This window comes from Enhydra lutris, unplaced genomic scaffold (genome assembly GCF_002288905.1).
Source record: "Enhydra lutris kenyoni isolate GAN:26980312 unplaced genomic scaffold, ASM228890v2 scaffoldscaffold35, whole genome shotgun sequence".
NCBI lineage: Eukaryota > Metazoa > Chordata > Mammalia > Carnivora > Mustelidae > Enhydra > Enhydra lutris.
Window position 1 is genome coordinate 11,830,172 of NW_019154119.1, and position 23,688 is coordinate 11,853,859.

The following is a 23,688-nucleotide window of genomic DNA, read 5'->3' on the forward strand; positions in this document are numbered from 1 at the left end:
CCCCTCCTCTCTTTGTCTGTCTGTTTACCTCTCTAAAACAAAACAATACAGAACAAAACAAAAAAAAACTTAAAATATTCTGCAGAGGATGTCACCAAGTAATTGTCTGACAAGAAATAGACAGAGATACCATTGGTCATGCCATCAACTCTGTAAGTGAACTTGGAAAGTTAAATTCCATTTTTCAGTTTGCAAAGACACTTGGCCAAAATGGTGGCGAAGCTGAAAAACGCCATGATGATTTTGATCTCCTCTTTCTTCCATCGCCATGTTCAGCTGTGAGGCAGCACAGCAGATCAGGTCAGCTACACTGAGTTCATTCTGGGGTGTTTGAGTGGTGAATACCTTGGATGGTTTCCCTCCGGTCGGAGGGGGAAACTTAGAGGGTAGAATTGTCTCTTTCCACAGGCATCTCTGGGGAAACCTTGTTCACCAAGGATTGTAGTGATTAATTTGGACCCAAATGTCTTTAAACTTGTAGGATTAGTCTTTGGCAGAAATGCCTGTTAGTTGCTACATATGGATTTGTGCAGCCCTATCCCCATCCCTTTCTCTCTGTCTTTCCCAATCCCTCCTTCTACCTCACTGTCCGTCCTTCCTCCTCTCCCTCTCCTCAGTATTCCTCCTCCAGGTACTAGAACTGTTACCAATCACTCTCAGACTGAGTAAAGAAAAAGGAGTTTAAATAAATTTGTTTTCCCATACAAATATAAGTTCTTTCAATACATGCTGTGCTTGAATCACATTTTTGGGTGATTGACAACTTGAAGCCATTACAGAACACTAATCAAGGGATTAGTGCTCGTAATTTATTCCTTGTGCATTGGGTAAAACTAATGCTAGTTTCTTCCTGTAGTTAATCTCTGAAAGTTAAATATGCACTATATTATATAAGCTGCTTTAGGGCGCCTGGGTGGCTCAGTGGGTTAAGCCTCTACCTTCGGCTCAGGTCATGATCTCAGGGTCCTGGGATCGAGGCCTGCATCGGGCTCTGTGCTCAGCAGGGAGCCTGCTTCCCCCCCTCTCTGCCTGCTGCTCTGCCTACTTGTGATCTCTCGCTCTTTCTCTCTGTCAAATAAAATAAAAATAAATAAATAAAATCTTTAAAAAAATAAAAAAAAAAAATAAGCTGCTTTATAGCTTAAACTTGGCTCCAGAAGAAGCACTTAACCAGTTTTTAAGGGTAATCATTAATTTGATTAGTGAAAAGTCCATAGTGGTTTCATGGTATTTCTTCCTACTCTCCTGAATATGGGGTCTTTGGAATTGTTTTCGAAGCAGAGATGTCATTTCTTGTTCCAAAGGGAAGATAACGGCTTTTTTCAATGGAAACTATTACAATGGGTTATTGATTACTGGCATCTGTAAAAGATCTTAGCGCATTGCAGTTTGCTTTAGAGGGAGGTTTTGGTATTTATCATGTGTCAGTAAAGGTATTCGAGTGTCTGTCTTGACAAGATAATTAGGTAAAATTGTACATCGGGCAAACTGAATTAGGCACAGAAGAATAAGTGGGTGGGCAAGAGGGGAGGTCATGCTGATTGAGAGACGCTATATTCCAAATGAAGCCAAACTCCGTGAACTCAAACTTGGGTGGTTTAGTCACTGTCCATATTGTAGATGAGACTGTCTGGAGTATTCTATTTTATCGGGATGTTAGGAATGAAGTATGACAGGAGAACTCTTTTAGAGTAATGCTGCTGGGAGAGAGAACTGCTGTCTGTGTTACAGAAGGAAGTCCTGTTTTTAGATGGTTGGTAAGGCAGGTTCTTGACCTTTGTCAGTCGATGGTCGCTTTGTGATAAGGTAAGCAGAACACGCACTGGGTCCAAGGAGACGTGGTCCCTTGGTCTTAGGTGAGCTGCTTCACCTCTCTGATGGTAGTTTCTCATCTGTAGGTTGCTAATTACTTAGGGTTAGCTTGCCTTGCATAGTAATCAGCAGCATAAGTGCACGTGTGGTTCTCCCCCCTTCCATCAGGCCTGCCTTTCTGCCTGTAAATCTTTGTCAGTACGAACTGTCTTAATGGGGTTACGTGGTTTCTTATTTACTTTTTCAGACTTCATTTCACAAATGATGCAGAGACATAATACATTCTGTGGATCACTTTCACGTACCACTGTGTGCATAGTATCTTTCAGAGATGACAACGCGTACTTTGAACAGCGATAGTGTCAAGAATACGTTACGACGAGCCATTCATTTATACTCTTTGTGTTTGTTGCACAGAACTCGTACTTTCTTGTCTCCATACCTCTATGGTACTATTTTCACTTCATTCCTTTTTATAGTGACAAGCTCAGGTACTTCCTTCATTAAGCCTTTTGTTACCATTGACAGCCACCTCCTCTGAAGTTATAGTGTTAGTGGTCCTCCTCTTAATGGGAATACCATTGTGTGTTCTCTGTCTACCCATAGCATAATTTTGCATTGCTGTTGAACTCTAAGTATTATAGCTCAACTAGACTTTTAGACTGCTGGATGAGAGCTCTGTGTTGTGAACCTTCATGCCCTCCCCAGTGCTGAGCGCAGTGCCTGGTCCATAGAGGACACTTAAGTTTTTGCTCATCCATCCATCTACTTGGCACTTATAAGATACATGTTGAATGTTTCCTTTTTACCCATATAAGTGCTCGGAACTGAGAAACTAAAGATAAGGAAGATATGCTGTCATCTTTGCCATCAAGTGATCTATAGTCTAGTAGGGGAGACATACAAGGAAATGAAAAGCTAAAGCATGTTATAAGTATCAGAGTAGAAGGATGCCTAGAGGAGGCAGCCACGGAAATTTTTATAGAGCAGGGACATTTTTATAGATAGGGATATTTTTGTAGATGCTCAAATTGTGTCTTAGCAGAAGAACAGGGTTTCTCTTGAAGTGACAGGTTAAAAGAGCATTTTTTGAAAAAAATGACTTGGTATTTTCACTTTGTGGATTGCTGCTGTTATCCCCAGTATTATCACACACTTATAAGAACCTAAAAACACAATTTGTGTTAACTTTATCTCCATAAACCAAAAACATGTCCTGGCATTTTCTGAAAATGGGAGTTCCAATAAATAGGGTGCCATATTCCAGAGGAGCTGCTTTTCAACTGTAAGTAATCTAACTTTGATACTGCCAGCAGTCTCGCTGGCTGCCCCCACATATCCTGTTCGCCAGAGCTCCGGAGACTGGGCATTTCTGGGAGTGCTGAGGGCTGCCTGAAGGACTCTGAAAATTAGAGCTTGAAACTTCTTCTGCCTGGGCCATTGGGGTTACACTGGACTGGAGGCATTATGTTCTGTCCAGGGTGAAGCCAAGACTGAAATTAAGTCTTCCCCCCAAATAAAAACTGATCAACCAAACCAAACTCCTTAAAAATTTTTTCAATAGTTTAAACTGAAGTGACCTTTTTATGTATGTATGTATGTATTTATTTATTTAATTTTTTATTACAGCATAAAGACATTTAAGTCAGGATGAAAAGATCAAGATACGTGTTTTATTCAAACGTCATTCATTAATTCAAGTGAAAGTACACGTATCTGTTCTTTCCTGTTTTAATTGTGTTTGAACACTGCCAAATTTGGGTCTCCAAGGCTCTTGGAGGTAAAACTTCTATGCCTCAAACTTGGAGCTGTTTCTTCCCTCACCATTTCCTAAATTCCTGAAATGATAAGGTTGTTTACGTTTCTGTAATGAAGCTCAGATTTTACGTGGTTCTTGTGACATGCATAAACAGTACATTGTGGAGGTGGACAAGTGTGGGTTCATGTCCTGGCTGGTGTGCACTGGGGACTCTCCCATCTGAAGGAATGTGGCGTCATGCCTACTTCACACGGTTGCCGTGACCCACATGAGATAACATGAAAATGGTATAATAATAGGCATCTAACAACATCCCTTTCTCTTTATGTAAACTGCCTGAATCCTGGTGTTTTACTGAATTTGATTCGCAGGAAGAAGGAACTTTGTAAGATGCAACCTTTCTCCTTTGGTATTTTAAAAAAAAAAAAAAAGAGCACATCATTTAATAAGGGAACCAAATCTTAACATAATTTCTTCGTCCCTAATTTCAGCTTGTCCACAGTAGAAATTGAAAATCGAGCCCAAGCCCTTCGTCTTTTTGAGACTTTGAAGACTGATCCAGAAGGCTTTCATAAGCACATGGTCAAGTATATTTACCCCACGATTGGTGGCTTTGATCACGAAAGGTTGCTGTATTATTTCTCTCTCCTGGAAAGCTGCCACTGTGCGGATTTTGGGAAGTATACCATTAAGCCAGAAACCCACATTCGACTGCTAAAGAAATTTAAGGTAGTTGCTTCAGGTAAGACAATCATTTCCCTGCTTGAACCCATTCTTTAAATTAAATCTAGGGATTAATTTTTTTTTTTACACACTCATGTTTGTGTGTTGTGGCTGACATAGATCTAAAACCACAGGATTCAATGCTAATTAACATTTGTTATTATCTTTCCAACTCCTTTACTCGCTGTTGCAGGAATTAAATAGCAACGAAACTGTAAGACATCTATTGGAAGCAGCACAGTAATTTAGAGGAGGCCTGGTACTAAAATACAGAGTTTTTGACTAATCCTCCAGAGGGTTATTCCCTACTCCCCGGGGTTTTATTTTACCTTATATGAAGGATAAGATCGAGAAACTTTACAATTGGCAATTTGGCATAATTTCACTTCACTGGAGCCTCTCAGTTTAAAGTGTGTGTGGAACCCTTAAAATAAGTGCCTTTTACCCTCTGAGACCTGGTGGAAGTCTTTAGAATGCCATCTGTGTGTCCTTACGCTCATCACTAAGAATCTAAGCACATTAATCCGTCTCCCGTCTCTGTGCTGTAGAACTTACAGGGCACTTTGAAATCTGCATCCTTTCGACACCTGTAGCAGTTGTGAGAATTTACTTCAGTTTATCAGCGGTTTACTGAGTAACCAAATTACAAATTTGGACCAGACACAGAGGAAAAGGAGTAAGATCCAAACCCTGGCTTCGGGCCTTGGGCCCTCGGGCCTTCGGTAGACATTTCGGGCCCTTGGGCCCTCGGGCAGTGGACGGGAGGCCAGATGAACAGCAGGTGACTAGAGGGGCGCCTGGGTGGCTCAGTGGGTTAAGCCTCTGCCTTTGGCTCAGGTCATGATCTCAGGGTCCTGGGATCAAGCCCTGCATTAGGCTCTCTGCTCAGCAGGGAGCCTGCTTCCCCCTCTCTCTCTGCCTGCCTCTGCCTACTTGTGGTCTCTCTCTCTGTCAAATAAATAAATAAAATCTTTAAAAAAAAAAAAAAAAAAGAATGCAGTGCGGTGAGTGCTGAGTGCACTGTTGGAAGAAAATGCGGGTGCCCTGCAGGCCGGCAGCCTGGGGGCCGTGGTTGTCTCGCGCGCCCCCCTTGAGGCGGTTCGCGGAGGACTGCGTGGCAGATAACCCTGTGGGCCGGGACTGGCGCTCAGGTCTTGGGACCCGTGTAACAGACACACTGTCTGCTGTAAACCGGCCGGTGGACTTTTCCCGCCAGCCACACAGAGGGCTGCGGATGTGTGCGAAAGTTCTTGGAATGAACCTACCTTTTTTTTTCTTTCCTTTCCATTAGGTCTTAATTACAAAAAGCTGACAGATGAAAACATGAATCCTCTAGAAGCTCTGGAGCCAGTTCTTTCAAGTCAAAATATCTTATCTATTTCCAAACTTGTTCCCAAAATCCCTGCCAAGGATGGACAGATGCTTTCCCCGAGTGCTCTGTACACCATCTGGTTACAGAAGTTGTTCTGGACTGGAGACCCTCACCTCATTAAACAAGTCCCAGAGTCCTCCCTGGAGTGGCTCCGCGCCTATGATGTCTGCGTGAAGTACTTTGATCGCCTCCGCCCGGGCGACCTCATCACTGTGGTGGACACAATCACGTTTTCTCCAAAAGCTGTGACCAAGGTAACTGAAAGGATAGCTCACAGTGCATTGGCTGCTTTAGAAGGAATGGAAATTGCTCTTAGGTGCGGTAGATTGTTTTTATTTACTTTCTCCAGTTGGGGAATACTTCCGTGTTTGACTTTTTAGTTTTTTTACTAAGCATGAGGTGTTCATGCTTAGGAAATCATTTTCCTCTATCACAGATGTGCAGTTGTCTAAATTAGACTCCAACTGTTCTCATTTACATGTACATTTTATACATGTTACAGTTCTCCTGTGTCATTTGATAGTAAATATTCCGTCCTGTTCTTTCCAGTTCATAAGGGGGAAACACCTCCAGCGCCCAGCCCACGGTGCCCGCATTCAGAGGCAGGCGGACAGCTTACCTAGGGTTAAATTGAGCACTTAAACAATTTCGCACGAATGCCATGTGATAGTTTATGGCTTGGTGATAGAATTATCCATGGAAGTCTGTGGATGTTTTCTAATGTCTGCTCCATGCTTAGGTCTGAGCCCCTTTAGCTGGACTCCAGATCTTGCTCTGGATCCTTCCAACAATGTATAGTTTCACACAGAGTAGATAACATGGGTCCCTCTCCTCCCCTTCTTGCCCTCTGCTTGGCCACGGGACATCTCTGTCCAGGACAGTCTCCCACTTCTGCTCTCATCTGCTGGGCTTTCTTGCCTTTGGAACTTCCTCTTCATCTGCTGGTGCCCGTCTTTGCTGTTGCTCTCTCCTTCCCCAGGTTGACTGGCAAGTCCACCCAGTATCTTATCACAAGAATATTTACTGTGGCTAATATTATCTTGAAATTTTACCATAAAGGCTAAGAATTCAAGTCATTCATTTAGAGATTGGCACAGGTAGAGGTTCAAACATCTGTGGGGATTCCTAGGTCTTTTTAAAATTTTTTTTTTTTAAGACTCTATTTGAGAAAGAGAGCACAAGCAGGGGGAGGAGGGAGAAGCAGACTCCCCACTGAGCTGGGAGCCCAATGCAGGACTTGATCCAGGACGCTGGGATCATGACCTGAGCCAAATGCAGATGCTCAACCGACAGAGCCACCTAGGTGCCCTGGGATTTCTAGTTCTAACTAACTTGTTAGATCGACAGTTGTGGCTAACCAAGGATATCATTTCCTTATTATTAGAACTCAAGTACTTTAGTTAATAACTTGCTTTTAAATTTTATGAGGACTGCTATAAGAAGGAGATGATCATTTTTGTTGTTTTTAAGGAAGAAACTAAAGATTTTAAAGGAAGATAGCATTATACATTTGAAAAGAGTACAACTTTTGAGTCCTGTAAAACCTGGCTTGAACTTTGAACCTGCCATGAGTAGGTGTGTGGTTCGGACTGAGGAATCTGCTAGACCTGTGCCTCCTCTGGCCGAGTTATCTGTGGTACAGGTCATATTAATCCTCCCATTCTGACAGGGGAGGAAAGTGCAGTTCCACAAGGTTAGTTTGGTAATAGAGGAGCCATACCTTGACATCAGGAAGGCTTTTTCCCAGGGTCTTTGCTCTTAACCTCCCAACTATAGTATGTCTAAGACGTCCCAGAACAAGCAGCTGGAGTCAAGAGTCCGGAGCCATTCTAGGAGCTGCATGAGGACAGGGACCGCAGAGCCCCCAGGATGCTTGGTCCTAGTGGAGTGGCCCGTCATGGGATGCGTCCAGAGCAGGACTGAGTCTAAGTGAAGGAGGCCAGGCAGGAACCTGGCAAATGTGGGAAAAGACAAGCGTCCAGCAAACACGGGTTTTGAAATCTCCCAAGAATGAGAGGAGGGTCACAGTTCTGATGGGGTGTGTATTAGCAATGGTGGAAGAATGAAGGGAAGGGAATGAACCAACTGTGGGGTTGAAATCCAAGGAAAAGTCTCTGCGGGTGGGACCGTGAACCAGCAAACAGACGAGGTGGGAAGCCAGGAAGACAGAGGGGCCTTCACTCCAAGGCCCTTTCCTTCCCCTTAAAGCTGAAGCAGTTTTTCAATAGTTTATGTGAGGGTAGCAGCAAAGACCAGCTCCCTGGCAAGGCCATATGCTAATTGTGAGCCTGAATATGGAAATGGACAGATGGTTCTAGATTTTCCAGCAGCAGTTAGTGACTCATGATTCAACTGAAAAGTTGGCCGTAGAATCCACTCAGGGTGTTCATTTTTATTATGATGTTTTCAGTCCGAGGGTGGCACTTACAGCACATTCTCCTTGCCTTAGTTTCTCACTTCTACCTCCAGCCAGCCCCCCACCCCCTGTGAACGTGTGACACAGTTTGTGCGGATAGGTGCATTTTTCCCAAGGAAAAGATGTCTGGCTGGCCCAGTAAAGAGTGAGGTAATTATGGCATTGCTTTCTCCTAGTTCAGGTGCTGTAATGCTTAGCAAGGTGCTCTTGTCTAGTAAACCGTCTCAAGAGGTGGTCTGCTGCTGAGTCCCGTAAACTGCAGAAAAGTGAGGCAGAGGCATTTAAAGTTCATTTTATGTCTCCCCTCATTTTATTTATGCTTATGTTTTCCCTTATGTTATTAATTGGCAAGCTTTTAATTTTCCATGGAGAGAGGAAAAGTAAAAAAGTTTAGATCCAAGGCTTGTTTGGAATCACACAATACTGGGCTAGAATGAGCGAGAACGAGAGAAACTCAAACTGAAATACAACCTTTACTTGGTGGAGGACACAGCTGGAAAAGGAAGTACCGCTGGATTTGGCCAAATTTGCAAAACACCGGATGTTCCCACAGCTCATACATGATGTTCAAAATGTAAAATAAGTATATACTACTCATGTGTAGTGTGCAGTTTTCAGATGTATACCCACATTTATTCAAAACCTAACTTAACGGAAAGAGCCAGCAAGCTAATTCTAGAGTGCGTACCAAGAGCAGCACTTGTTCCGATGCTAGAATTCAGGCCGGAGTGTCTGCAAAGCCTGCACTTAGTACCCCTCCCTCGACAGAATAAAGCAGAGAAGGCCATTTGCCTTCAGGATAATTGTCATTCAGTTGCCATTTGCATTAGCAGAACTTGTGGAGATTCTGAGGAAGATATTCACGCCATGATGCGATGTCGTGTAGGCAGAGATCAAATTGGCGTGACACTTGCGGTGATGAATATGCGAATGTCTAAAGTTCAGAGCTTTTGGTCCAAATCTCAATTGTTTCGTTTTTGTGGAGGCAGGTAAGAGTTGCTTTTCTTTTTTTTTTTTTTTTTAATTTTATTTTTTATAAACATATAATATATTTTTATCCCCAGGCGTACAGGTCTGTGAATCGCCAGGTTTACACACTTCACAGCACTCACCATAGCACATACCCTCCCCAATGTCCATAACCCCACCCCCGTTTCCCAACCCCCCTCCCCCCATCAACCCTCAGTTTGTTTTGTGAGATTAAGAGTCACTTATGGTTTGTCTCCCTCCCAATCCCATCTTGTTTCATTTACAAGAGTTGCTTTTCTATTGCTTTTCCAGTTCAGGAAGTAGAAACATTTTTTAGAAGACTCAGAGAGCAAGCTAGGGGGGGTTAGAAATCCAGGAAAATGGTCAAAGAAGCCAAAATTGAGGTCGAAACATGCTGTTCTTGGTTCAGATGTGATGGGATTCGATAAGTGGGGGCTTCTGGGCAATCCCAGCCTTTTACGGTCCCCACACACTTGGGATTGCTGGGAGAACTGCGTCTGTACGCAGGGCCACGGGAAACACTCCTCTGACTTGTGTGATGCTCCCTGGGAGTTTGCTTAGGACCTTCTTCAGAATCTCCAGAGAGTCCTAGAACTAGAAGAGGCCTTCTGGCCTCCTGCCTGGTGCTTCTCAACCTGGAACTGGATGGGTCCTCAGCCCGCCCTACAATGAGCCCTTTGTTCCAGCTCCCATCACCTCCCACCAGGATATCAGATTGTTTCTGAGGGGAACACACTGTCTCTGTTGGGTTACAGTGGGGAGACTATTTGGAACCTCTTATCTAGTCTGACCTCTGACCCTGAAGCATCGTATCTATTGATAATCCAGCTAGTCTGCGGCCATACCAGCTACTACCCCGTGTGTGTGTGTGTGTGTGTGTGTGTGTGTGTGTGTGTGTGTGTCTGTAAAGGATTTTTCTTTGGGCTTTTTATAGTTTCCACTTTTTGGTTCTGGTTTCTAGAGCTATGGAAACAGCATAAGGGAATCTCTTTTTCGTATTATGACTGTTCTTGAAATACGCTACTGTTTCTTCCTAATCCTATTATCCAGAATATTTGATATAAAAATCTGGAAGAGTAAATTTGTCTTAAAAAAAAAAAAAGACCTAAAAATCAAATGTATTTCCTAAGTTTGTCTCAATCAAAGGCTGCATGATAGCAGTAACTTCAGGGCCTTCATGGTGTTAATATTCTCTCTTAACGAAGGATGGCAGCACATTTTTCACCATAATGAGCAATCAGTGTCTGAAAGCACTGTAAAAATGTTTAGATAATGCATATTACCTAATTGCATGGCATGATGTATGACTTTCTGAAGCACAGACCCAATGTACATTGTGTAGATTCAGCCCAAATCACTAAGGATTTAGGCATCAGCTATGTGCCATATACCATATTAGTTGCCACTGACAACATTCAGATGTAAAAGACATTCCTAAGAAAGTTAAAAAAAAAAGATCTTTTTTTAAAGATTTTATTTTTAAGCTCTACACCCAACACAAGGCTTGGACTCACCACCCCAAGGTCAAGAATCCCATGCTCCACCAACTGAACCTACCAGGCGCACAAAATGCTTTTTCTTCTTTACAGTGAAATTATTATAACTGAGGACTACAATCTTCATGAAATTAGAAATACCGTGAGGCAAGGGATGGTGCCTTTTATCTAATTCTCTATTTCCTAGCACGGCATGATGTAGGAACTCTGCAAGTGTCGTTTTAAACAATTATTATGAAAATTGGTGATTGTAAAACCTTTTGATCTCTGGGTGCCTTAACATTCTTAAAAATTATTGAAGACCCAAAAGAACTTTTGTTTATTAAGGTTTTATCTATTGATATTTATCATATTAGAAATTAAAACCAAGGGGCGCCTGGGTGGCTCGGTGGGTTAAAGCCGCTGCCTTCGGCTCGGGTCATGATCCCAGGATCCTGGGATCGAGCCCCACATCAGGCTCTCTGCTCAGCAGGGAGCCTGCTTCCCTTCCTCTCTCTCTCTGCCTGCCTCTCTGCCTACTTGTGATCTCTGTCTGTCAAATAAATAAATAAAAAGTTAAAAAAAAATTAAAACCAAGATATTTTGGAAATATTTATTTAATTCACTTAAAACTTTAATGACAGACCTGTTAAAGGCTGACATGAATAGCCTATTTGAATGGAAAATAACTATTTCCAAAGAAAAAAGATTAATGGAAGACTGACATTATTTTATATTGACATGTCTTGCTTAATAGAACACAGCTGGATTCTTGTGTTTGTTTCTGCATTTGATTTTTCTTGTTTGGGTTGAAGTCAATGAAGAAAATCCAGCCTTACTCCATTGTGAGGTCGGAAAAGGGAGAGGTGCTTTAATTGCCTATAACTTGGGGTGCTCCCACTGAAACTCACTAAGTGGTAGATTCTTAGAGGCCAGTTGCAACATGGAACCTAAAAGTACATCATTGAACCCTGGTCCTCCGTCCCATTGAAATCACTGGCCCATATTGCACTTTGAATGGCTCTTTTACCCATGTGTGGTTTGTAATGTAACGCATTAGAGCTTTGGAAAATAGTGATCCACTGAGTTATGCAGATCATCCGAATGTTGGTAAATTGCATTCTACAATATCAGCAAAGTCACGTGCATTAAAATGAGCGCTCATCTCAGCAGACGAGTCTTTAAGTATTGGGAAGCTGTCAGTCTCACAGTGGTAGATACAAGTTTTCCAAAATTCTAATTTTTTGCTTGACAGCTCAAATTTTATCAGTGGCAGCAAGTACTATGAATTGTTTTCCTTGAAGTGACAGGCTCATTTTGTTCACTTTGGAGAAAATGTTTGCCGAGTATCCAAGTCTAAACAACCAGAGTTTCCCATCAGTTGTTCTTTTAAGCAGAAATGGTGATGCATGCAAAAAGTAGCTACTGCAGCTCATAATTCGAGCCATCACACAGATGCTTTCTCCTTATTGTGCTTTGGTGTACGGTGAAGTGCTTTGTGTGTATATCACAGAAACTGGGGGAAAAAAAAGTACACTTAGTGGTTGAGATTTAATAAAGTTAATCATTTTTACTCTTCCATGAGGAACATCCTTAAGTGAAAATTTGCCAGGGGAGAACACAGTGGTTCTTAGTCCAGTCTGGGGATCTGTGCGAAGTGCTCACGGTTTTATCCACCATTGCTTTTTTACCAACCTGTAAATGTCAATATCATAAAAAAAGATAAACAATGTCTTCGTGTCCTCAAAATCATTTTGACTTAGCAGACTGCTTGAAAGAGTCTTGGACTCTTGTGGTTTGTGGCCCACACTCTGAGAACCACCTTTGATACCTATATGAGAGATCATTTCAGTTCCCTAAATATTTATAATATAAATAAGAATAATGAAGATATTTTCTGATAAGTGCATAAAGGATTGCCTTAAATTTTCAGTTCCTTAAAAAAGATTAATGTCTCTCTCTTTTTTTTTTTTCATTAAAGTTGGGGAGAGGGACAGAGTGGGAGAGAATTTGCAGTAGGCTCCATGCTCAATGCAGGGTCTGATGCAGGGCTCATTCTCAACCCTGTGGTCATGACTTGAGCAGAAATCGCATTAGATGCTTAACCGACTGAGCTACCCAGGTGCCTCAAGGCAGATTAATTTCTCATCAACTTTCCAGATGTGGAAATATTATAAATAATTTGAAAATGCAAGATGGAATGTGTGCCTGGTAATGCCATTACACTACCCTTTGAATTTGTGAACTGTATGCTGTATTTTTTTTTCCTTTCTTCAAATTTTAGTTTTTATAATTTTTTTAGCTAGCACATTTATATTGTTAATTATATTGTTAACCAAGCTTAGCAGGGAGTTCTCTGGGAGATGTCTGAGAGACGTATCAGAAAGGAGAATGGACTTGGAGTAAGGGGGCATCTCCTAAGGGACCCTCAACTCTGTTTGTAGGCCAAGATATCAGATCAGAGAAAAGGTGATTTTTCTGGGGTCTCATTGTCATAGAGTTTGAGGGTGATGCTTGGTCATCTTCCTCTCCTCTTTCCCTAACACCCACTTTTACAATTCAGAAAGGTGAAAGCAAAAATATCAGTAAGTAAGTGTTAATAACTATTGTTGGAACAGCTGGCATTGGAGAGTGTGGCCTGGGTCTACGGGGCCAGTTTACATGGAACTTGACCCATTAGAGCTGCCCCGAGGTCATTCTATAAAGAGGTCAAGAATAAGCACCTGCTGTGGACAGGCAGGCTGCATACAGGAGCATCCACATTGCCCATGGCTTCTTCAGCCATGGAGAGAGGGAGAGAGATGCCACAGGTGTTCCTCCTGTAGTTTCCTGCCTGTTGTTTGGAGTGAACTTTTCTCCCTGTCATGGGAAGATGCGGAATGGGCAGTGGGCTTTTTGCTCAGCTGTTTTACAAAAATTGTTTTAAGAATTCTTTGTGTATTTTGTGTAACTTTGCAAAGCAGAAGTTTCCAATTTTAATTTAATCCATTTTCTCACAGATTTTTTTGGCCTTTGGTGTTGTATCTAAAAACTCACAGCCATATCGAAGGTCATCTAGATTTTTTTCTTTTGTAATCTTTTAGGAGTTTTAGAGTTCTATGTTTTACATTTGGTTCTGTGGTCCATTTTGAGTTAATTTTTGCGTAGGGTCTAAGGTCTGGTACCAGATTCATTTTTTTGCGTGTGGCCGTCCAGTTGTTCCAGCACCATTTGTCACAAAGACTATCATCACCCCATTGTATTTCCTTTACTCCTTTGTCAAAGATCAGTTAACTGTATTTTTGTGGGTTTTATGCTATTTTTTAGTCATACTAGCTTCAACTACGAAAGTATTATAAAATGTTTCCTCAGTGTTACAAGATAACTAAATGTTAACTTTCTTCTCCCCTCCTCCTCCTCCTCTTCCTCCTCCTCCTTCTTTTTTTTTTTTTTTTAATTGTATGAGTGTTTTTCCCATTGATATCTGGTTTTGGTTTAGTCATCATTTGACTTCTTTGATTCTGAGCCGAATGAGTTTTATTCCTGCCAGATACACTCAGGAAATATTTATGTGAGCACTTTCTCATTGCCATTGTTCTAGGTGCTGTAAACAAAAGACTGCCAAGTTTGCCTTTGAGAAGCTCATGGCTGATTGGCGCAAATGTGTGCATGTGTAACAGATGATTTATAAGTTAATATAAAAATTACTATTTACGGGTTTAGTAAATGCTATGTCTAGGAAGGAAGACACAACATTCACTGAAGACTTTCTGTTTTATATATTTGTTAATACTGGTACCCAACAACGATTACTTCAGGATTTTCAGATGTGCAGTATATACTACTCTCATCTGACTTTCAGCTAGCTTGTGCAGTATATACTACTCTCATCTGACTTTCAGCTAGCTTGTGCAGTATATACTACTCTCATCTGACTTTCAGCTAGCTTGTGCGTATTATCATAGTCATAAACGTTATCCTTTCATTCCTGCTCTTGAATGCTTTTGCTTTTAAGGAGCTATTTTCTTTTGTTTCGCAGGGTGAAAGTTTAGTCCGATAAGCATATCCTATCTTGACAAAAATGCAAAAAAAATAGGAGCTTAAGAGATAAGCGTAGAAGAGAAAAACCTAAAAAGGATTTTTTTTTTCCATTTTGACTGTCAAAGGCACAGAATAAATAGGAACAGAGAATACTTAAGGTATAGAGAATACAGTTTTTGAAGCTTGATGTAATATAACATGATTTACTCATATATAAATAAAATATAGATAATCCTGAGAAAAATGACCTCCTATTATAAGATTCTAAAGAAAGGAAAGGTTTTCCTTTCCTTTTTAAAAATGTTTACATTTTACATGGTGTTTTTATTTCCAAAGTTGATTATTTGTCCTTCCTGTCCTTTTTCCATTTATTAAGAGTAAAAAAATCCGTAAGTTCCTAGAGAAGTCCATCTGATTTTCCCATTTGGCTTGGGATCTTCTTTTTTTCAAGTATACATCATTGGTTAATTTGTTCATTCATTGAACAAATATTTATTGAGTGCTGGGAAAACAGCTTGTAAGATGGCCTTTAATCCCCTGTGTAATCCCCTCTCTTCGAGTGTAGGCTGGATTTATTGATTTTCCTCTAATGAACAGAATACAGCAAAAATGATGGGTTGCCACTTAGAAAATTAAGTTACGGAATGATTGCGGCTTCCTTCTTAGGTACTCTTTCTCACTTTCTCTTGCGTGATTTACTCTTGAGAAGTGTAGCTGCCCTGTGGTAAAGAGCTCCGTATGGCAAGAGACCAAGGCTGCTGATAACCATGTGAGTCAACATGGACGTTGATCTCCTCCTGCCACCCAACCAGGCCATCATGTGCACCCACAGTCCTGGCCAGTTGTTTGATTCTAACCTCAGGAGAGACCTTGATCCAGAGCCACACCAGATTCATGATTTACAGAAACTGTGAGATTATACTTTTAAGCTTCTAAAATTGGGTCATTTGTTATACAATGATGGACAAATCTTTGTCACTGCCTACTACGTATCAGGAATTGTTCTCAGTGCTGGCCATATAGCACTGAACAGAATAGACAAACACCTGTGACTGTAGAGAGCTTTGCATTAGGGATAGGTGGAAACTAGACAATAAGTAAGAATGAGGAAGTTCAGACATGTGAAATGGCAATCAGTACAAGTGAAAAATAAACCTAGAAAAGACTCAAGATGCAGGATGGCTACAGTTTAAAATGTAAAATGGTCGAAGAAGACCTTACTGAGAAAGTAACATTCAAGCAGAGACCTTAAGGAAGTAAGGTGGCAATGGGCTCTTTGGTTGTTAAAGGTCACATGGATGGGGAAGTGAAAAGTCTTGACGGGGGCAGGCTGGAGCAGCAAGTTGTGGTGGAATGGTAGAAAGAAAGGATATCGCTTAGGAGGCAGTTGTAGTTTCCAAATAAAAGATGAGAGTCGTTTGGATCCAGGTGGTAGCAGTAAAAACGGTGAGAAGTGGTCAAATTCTGGGTTGATTTGGAAGATAGGACCAAAGAAATTTTCTGATGTATTGGAGGTGAGATGTGAGAAAAAGTTAATCCAGGATGATATCAAGATTGTTGTGACCAACTGCGGAGGTGGAGGTCCCATTTTCTAAGATTGGGAAGGAACAGCTTTTGGGAGGGGTAGTCAGGAGTTTGTTGTGATATTAGAATGGATGTGACTTCTTAAGATGTCATCACCATTGGAAGAAGCTGGGTCATGGGTACTTGGGATCTCTCTGTACTATTTTGCACTATGTCTTGTGCGCCCATAATTATCTCAAAGTCAGTAATTATTTATTGTTTTTTAAATTGTTTTTTAAATATCTATATGACTTTTAAATATCCAAGTGGCTGTTTGACAGGCAGTTGTGTAGATGAATCTGGAGGTCAGCAGAGAAGTCTGGACTGCAGAAACACATTTCAGAATTGCCAGAGTATAGAGAGGAGTCAAAGCCAGGTAGCTGGATAATATTCCCAAGGGAGAAAGTAGGTGAAGAATAAAAGCAGAGCATGAAGCCTCAGGGCACTCCGTCCGACATTAAGATTTGAGGATAAGCAAGAGCTAACAAAGACTGACAGACTTCTAAGATTTTTTTTTTAATATAATAGTACTTTTATTCATTAATGGAAAAAGACCTAGTGATGAATGGAAAAAATGCTTTTCGAAGGAGAGGGGAGAATTTCTGCTGTAACTGATGAGAGTGTATGGGGTCTAGAGCCCAGAGGAGTGATTGATCTTGGACAAGATCCCTGTCAGCCTCGCACAATGACAGCAGGAGGGAGGCAGAGCTGAATGGGCGCAGATGTGGTGGTAGGGGATGGAGGCCATCGGCTTCTCCTGTTTCTGTTTTCTCAGTCAGCAAAGAGACAAAGAAACAAAGCTGAGTGTGAGGAAAAGATACAAAGCAGTAATCGTTTAAGAGAGGGAGGAAAATAGGGAAATGTAGTCACAATGCTGCTGACCTCCAGCATTTTGAGCACCTCTCCCAGTGTTTACTTAAGAGCTCTCAAAATGTTAAGTCTCTCATCCCTAGAATTTGCATGTTTTGGACAAACCTACCTCCCCTCCAGTGCCTTGGCTTTCTCTATTCTTGACCCTGCTGTTTGCCCTCTACTTGCCAGATGCCCATTTTTATCCTTAATAAGATTTTTTCAGTTCAGCCATTTCTGTATGATGAAGTACAAATATTAGGGTTTCTTACCTAATGACCCAGTACCAGTGTAGTGATTTGAACCATGCTTGGGCAGTAGTACGTACTAAAATTGATGTTGGCTGTCATTGCTAATGATGTTGCCACTGCTGGTGCTGGTCCCTATGCCGGTCCTATGGAGGAAACCTAAAGGAACTGTGAGATTCGATCCCTGCCTTCACTGAGGTTACAATCTAGGAACACAAGGCGAACATGCATAAAAACAGAGCTAAAATTCAAGGTAGCATGAAAGTGATCACGGAGTTTGAGTACCATAATTTCCCCCAAATAGTTCAGGCATTATCCTCTGCAGCACAAAGGTCGGATTCCTGAAGGATAATTGTCCCAAGTTTTAATAAGGAACAAGTGTCCTATTTTCACACCTAGGTCTCCTGGTTTCAAATTTGACATTGATTGCATGACACAGTTCTGCTCTCGGTCACTGTAGCAGAAGTAAGTAAAGTCCAGGACATAAGGAAGTATTTTTGTAGGTTCATGAGCCCATGAAAGGTCTGTCTTAACCTTTAGGAAGTTGGAGAGTTTGGTCCAAATGGGCCTATGTTATGAAGAGTCTCCGAAAGGCACACAAATGTTTGTGAGTGTGATGCAGAGAAGAAGCAAGAAGCCCGTGGACACTTGTGCATGGCTCATGGGCTGGAGAAGGACAGTCTGGGGAGAGGAGAGAGAAGTAGCATTTGAGTGCCTGGGCTGTGCCAGGAGATGCTGCGAACAGTATCTCCCAAGCTTTCCATACCCGCCGCGGGGGGCTTGATGCCGCCTCCCCTGTTCCATGGACCATCAGACAGGCTCCAGGAGTCGGGGGCTTACCCCAGACTGCTGGCATTCTGGCGACAGAACCAGAATTTGAACTCAAGTCTGTTGTGTTCTGAATCCCTGTGCTAAACATGATGTTTATACACAAACTTTAGCTCTGTTTTACAAATTTATTTTCACTTGTTAATATGCTTTCAGTAATCTGCCGTAAAACTGATAATGTTATGTCTGTGCAGGCTAGCGGGGCAGCTGGAGGACGGTCGTTAGAGAGAGGAACCCGGAGTGCCTCTCTGGGACAGCAACCTAGAAATGGCTCCATGTGTAAAGCATTTGAAAACACAAATTGGCATGAGGGGATCAGCCTCAGCTTTCCCCAGGCTGTTCCATCTCACCTGTAAACCCACACGTGGCTCAGAAGGAAGCTGGGTGGCACCTGGGCTTGGGGTGGGTGCCGCCGGCTCAGACACTGCGGGGAGGACAGTCGTGTGGAAATTCCGTCCTCGGGCAAATGTGCGGTGTGCTCTGTGCTTTAGGATTCTGTGATCATTCGTTTCTTTCAGGCTGTAAGGAGCAACCCCCACTCCCCTCCCCCACCGCCGGCATCCCGCTACCCAGTCCAGTTACTGCCATTAGTGGGGCGTTATAGTAAGAATACTGTGCGCACAGAGAATTGAGTGAAGGGAAGCTGTCTCAGTCAACAACTCACAAGTCAGGGCCTGGAGGTGCAAACCTGCTCACTTGTACTTGCCGCCCTCCTCCCCGCACTCTCACACTCACCCATCCCCCCCACAGACACACACCGTGTGTATTACAGTTGCCCCACACGTGCACCCGAATGTTTAGAGCAGCAGTGTCCGCAGTAGCCAAACTATGGAAAGAACCTAGATGTCCATTAACAGGTGAGTCAATAAAGAAGATGTGGTCTATATATACAATGGAATACTATGCAGCCATCAAAAGTAATGAACTCTTGCCATTTGCAGTGATGTGGATGGTAATAGAGGGTATTATGCTGAGCGAAATAAGTCAACCAGAGAAAGACAATTATCATATGATCTCTCTGATACGAGGAATTTGAGAGGCAGGGAGGGGGTCGTGGGGAGAGGGAGGGGAAAAAAATGAAACAAGATGGGATTGGGAGGGAGACAAACCATAAGACTCTTAATTTCATGAAAAAAACTGAGGGTTGCTGGGGATGGGGGAGGAAGGATGGGGTGGCTGGGTGATGGACATTGGAAGGGTATGTGCTATGGTGAGTGCTGTAAAATGTCTAAGCCTGTTGATTCATGGACCTGTACCCCTGGGGCAAATAATATATGTTAATTTAAAAAAAAAGACTCTTAATCTAAAAAAAAATTGCCCCAGACAGGATCCTTTCTGATTGTGTCACTATCCAGTGTCGAGCAGCCTTGCGGGACAGAACTCTCAGACACCCAGCGGGTTATCGTCCATAACGATATGGCTCTGTGGCTGCCTTCCGTTGCAGGGCTGATCTGTGGTCCCACAGCTGAGGTCAGATTATGAAGAAGTTTGTTGCCCAGCAGATACCCTATGTTTGACAGACCCGTTTTGGCTGCTTCCTCGAAGGTTGTGGACATTCATTGTGAATATTGGGATATGCAGAAGTCTAAGAGTTGGCTCTTAACTGTCTGTCCGTGTCCCCCCATAAAGACAAGGGGAGCTAATCTCTCCTTCCAGAGTCTACCATTGACCTCCAGGCCATACCCGAGTACTAGTAGGGGTGAACCAGTTGCCTTCATGGACCTGTTCACATCCAGCCTTCCGAACAGAGGCCAAGAGAGAATGATGATGTAAAGCTGCACTGTTAATGGTCCAGGCAGCCCTGAGAAGTAAATACTTTATCACCATATTAACAGAAAAGAAAATTAAGGCTTCAGGAAGTTGAAGAACAGCTTCAGTGTCTTGTGAGCTAAAGATAGCAGTCAGGATTTACATAGAGGCCTGCTCCCAAGATCTTGCTTTCTGTTAGCAACCTTGCCTGAAAAATTTGGCTGCAAAAGCCCTTCTGGGGTGATCGTGATTATTGGCCTGACAGCAAACTGGAAGCTCATTCTCTATGGGTGCTCGGAAAATTATTTCAAATTGGCTAAAGTAATAATTAGTAACAGAGATTGAATACTGGCCGGTCTGATCCTAAAGAAGGTTGCCCCTGCTCCCAAGGAGGGGTCTGGCGGGACACCCAGCCCACGTGCGCTTCTGCAGCCCTCGCAGGCCTTCTGCTTAATCAGTGCGAGAAGGAGTGCACACTCCTTCCCGTGAAGCATGCAGCCTCCAAATCCACAGCGGGTGGAAATCATGAGGAAGACAGAGGAATAAATAAACAATCTCAGAATAATGTGCAGTAAATACCAAAGCGTATTTTAACATGAAAAAAAGCAGTGGGGAAGAGAAGTCTGAAAATAACCTCCCTCCTGAAAAGCTCTCCTCTGGCAGATTTCTCAGCTCTGAGCTTACTGTTCAGCTGTAGCTGTTCAGCGACGTGGGCTCCCTTTACTTCTCCATTCTTCGTTCATCCCGTCCACTCCATGCTCTCATTTGAGGACCTTTTTAACTTCTGCCTCTGAATTGCTAGTCTATAAATACTTTCTCTAGCCTGTGCAGCAAAGGAACTTGGAAGAAAGAGGAGTGCCCTCTCCTCTTGGCTGGTGCCTCTGTTTTTGCGAGCATTGGTACCCATGGGAAGACCCCGGTCTAACTGCCCTCCCTCCCCGCCCCGCCCCCCCCCCCAGAATGCTGGTTGTGTTTGCCTACTTGCCAGCAGGGGGTTACTCTTCAGAGAGGAAGCTGGCCAACAGATAAATAAGTGAAGGATTCATAACTGATGATTTGATCTATGATTGGTGATGTGGAAAAAGTGAGGTAGACATGGTGAATAGTTGGGTCAGCGGAGCTGGGGGATAGCCAGGAAAGGCCCCAGAGTAGAAGAGATATTTGAGCTGAGTCCTCCCAATTTGTCATGAGTAGCATGGAGAGAAAGCTTAGAAGGGGAGGAACACTTCAGATAGATTTAACAGTTTTAATAAAAGCATTTAAAAAAAGCCTAGTACCTTCAGTGAACTACAAGAAATATAGTATAATGAAAGCACGGGAAGGAGGCTCTGGAGATAAGGCAGGGCTGGGTAAGAAAACTGTCGTGTCCTGGCTGAAGAGTCTAGACTTCATCCAGGGCATGGACCAGGCATACATTTTAATAATGCCAGGTGCTGACATTGTCAGATTTTCACTTTCAAAAGATCACTTTGGTGATGACGGGAGAAGGAGCAGAAGGTACCAGCCTGGGGATAGGGAAACTCCAATGTGAAGACCATTGTAACATCTTTTATTCTCTTTTTTTTTTTTTTTTTTTGAAATTGAAGTGTAATCAACATGCCATGTTTAGTTTCAGGCGGTAACATAATGGTTCAGCAGTTCTGTACGTTATGGGGTGCTCACTGCCATAAGTGTAGTTATGACCTGTCACCGTACAGTTACTGCCCTGTTACTGACTGTACTTCCCATGCTGCACTTTTCAACCCCGTGACTTGTTTATTTCATAGTTGGAAGTTTGTAGCTCTTGAACCCCCTCACCTGTTTTGCCCATCTCAACTATCCTTCCCCCTCTGGCAACCACCAGTTCTCTCTGTATTCATGTGTCTGTTCAGTTGTTTTGTTTTTTAGATTCCATTTGGTATTTGTTTTTCTCTGATTTTTTTTCACTTAGCATAATACCCTCTAGGTGCATCCATGTTATTGCTAATGGCAAGATCTTATTCTTTTTTCTGGCAGAGTAATAGTCCATTGGGTATCTCTACCACAATCTCTTTGTCCGTTCATCCATCAGTGGACACTTGGGTTGCTTCCATATCTCAGCTATTGTAAATAATGCTGCCGCAAACATAGGAGTGCATATATCTTTCCAAAGTTTTTGTTTCTCTTGAGTAAATGGAATTGCGGCATCATATGGCATTTCTATTTTTAGTTTTTTGGGCAACCTCCATGCTGTTTTCCAAAGTGGCTGTACAACTTTACATTCCTACCAACTATGCAGGAGGGTTCCCTTTTCTGCACATTTTCTTTAACACTTGTTATTTCTTGTGTCATTGATACCAGCCATTCTGACAGGTATAAGGTGGTAGGATCCACTATGGTTTTGATTTTCATTTTCCTGAGGATTAGTGATAAATGTCTTTTCCTGTGTCTGTTGGTCATCTATATATCTTCTTTGGAAAAATGTCTATTCAGGTACACTGCCTGTTTTTTAATTTCTTTTTTGGTGTTGGATTGTATTGAGTTCTTCTTGTATTTTGGTTATGAACCCCTTATCAGATAACTCATATACCAATATCTTACCCCATTCAGCAGGTTGCCTTTTTGCTTTGTCGATAGTCATAGCAGTGTCTTCAGGGAGATGATAATGGACCAGGGTACGGCATCAATACCAAAGTCATTCAATTTGTGATAATTATTATAGCATAGGCATGTATACTGTATCTATTTGTTTTCTTTCTTTTTTTTTTTTTTAAAGATTTTATTTATTTATTTGACAGACAGAGATTACAAGTAGACAGGCAGGCAGAGAGAGGAAGGGAAGCAGGCTCCCCGCTGAGCAGAGAGCCCGATGTGGGGCTGGATCCCAGGACCCTGGGATCATGACCTGAGCCGAAGGCAGAGACCTTAACCCACTGAGCCACCCAGGCACCCCTCTTTTTCTTTTTTTAAAAGACTTTATTTATTAGAGGGAGAGAGAGAGAGAGAGAGCATGAGCATGAATAGGGAGAGGGGCAGAGGTTGAGGGAGAGAGAATCTCAAGCAGACTCCCCGCTGAGCAGGGAGCCCAAGGCAGGACTCGATCCCAAGACTCTGGGATCGTGACCTGAGCTGAGGTCAGACACTTGACTGACTGAGCCACCCAGGTGCTCTGTATGTGTATGTTTTTATAGTGCATCTTTATAAACCTCTTTTGAGGAAAATCCACATACTACTTAACCTTTTTTTTTCCCCCCACTGAATCACCTAGCAAAGTTCCTTAGAGTATAACCAGTTTTTGTCCAGTATACCTGGTCGGATGCAGTATTTTTAATGCTACATGTATGTGTAAAGACTATGAGACATTGATGCCAACGATGATCAGATGTTAAAAATTCTCATGAGGAGGGCGCTTGGGTGGCTCAGTTGGTTAAGCCTCTGCCTTCATCTCAGGTCATGGTTTCAGGGTCCTGGGATAGAGCCCTGAGTCAGGCTCTCTGCTCCGCAGGGAGCCTGCTTCCCCACCCAACCCTCTGCCTGCCTCTCTCTCTGTCAAACAAATAAATAAAAAATCTTAATAAAAAGTTCTCATGAGGAGAATAGAGAAAAACAATTTTAAATCACCGCTGACCCAGGGCAATATGAGGTTTCATACATTAATTTTGTAGCTCCTAAACATGTTGAATTGAAATAAATTGATGGATCTTAGACACAGTTTAAGTTCTTTTAACAGTGGCATGGTGATGGAGAAAGAGACAGGTTTACGTAGTCAGATCTTTTGAGTTCCCATCCAGCTGGATCTGGGGAAAATTACTCTATCTTCTGAGTCTTCCTCACTGTATAATGGGGAACAATCATCACCACTATATAAATAGAGATTAATTTTAGAATGTTTTTAGACACAGATAAAAAATCCAATTAAATTGGCT

The 23,688-nt window shown here is 42.4% G+C and overlaps 1 protein-coding gene across 2 annotated transcripts in view; it reads left to right on the forward strand.

Annotated features, from left to right (window-relative positions):
* The window catches only part of LOC111154100 (neuroblastoma amplified sequence), a 333,307-nt gene that overhangs the window by 241,991 nt on the left and 67,628 nt on the right, over positions 1-23,688 (forward strand). For both annotated transcript variants that reach the window (XM_022513484.1, XM_022513482.1), the window contains exons 43-44: positions 4,063-4,313; positions 5,586-5,920. In XM_022513484.1, coding sequence (XP_022369192.1) covers positions 4,063-4,313; positions 5,586-5,920 — 586 coding nt within the window. The remainder of the gene's footprint in view (positions 1-4,062; positions 4,314-5,585; positions 5,921-23,688) is intronic.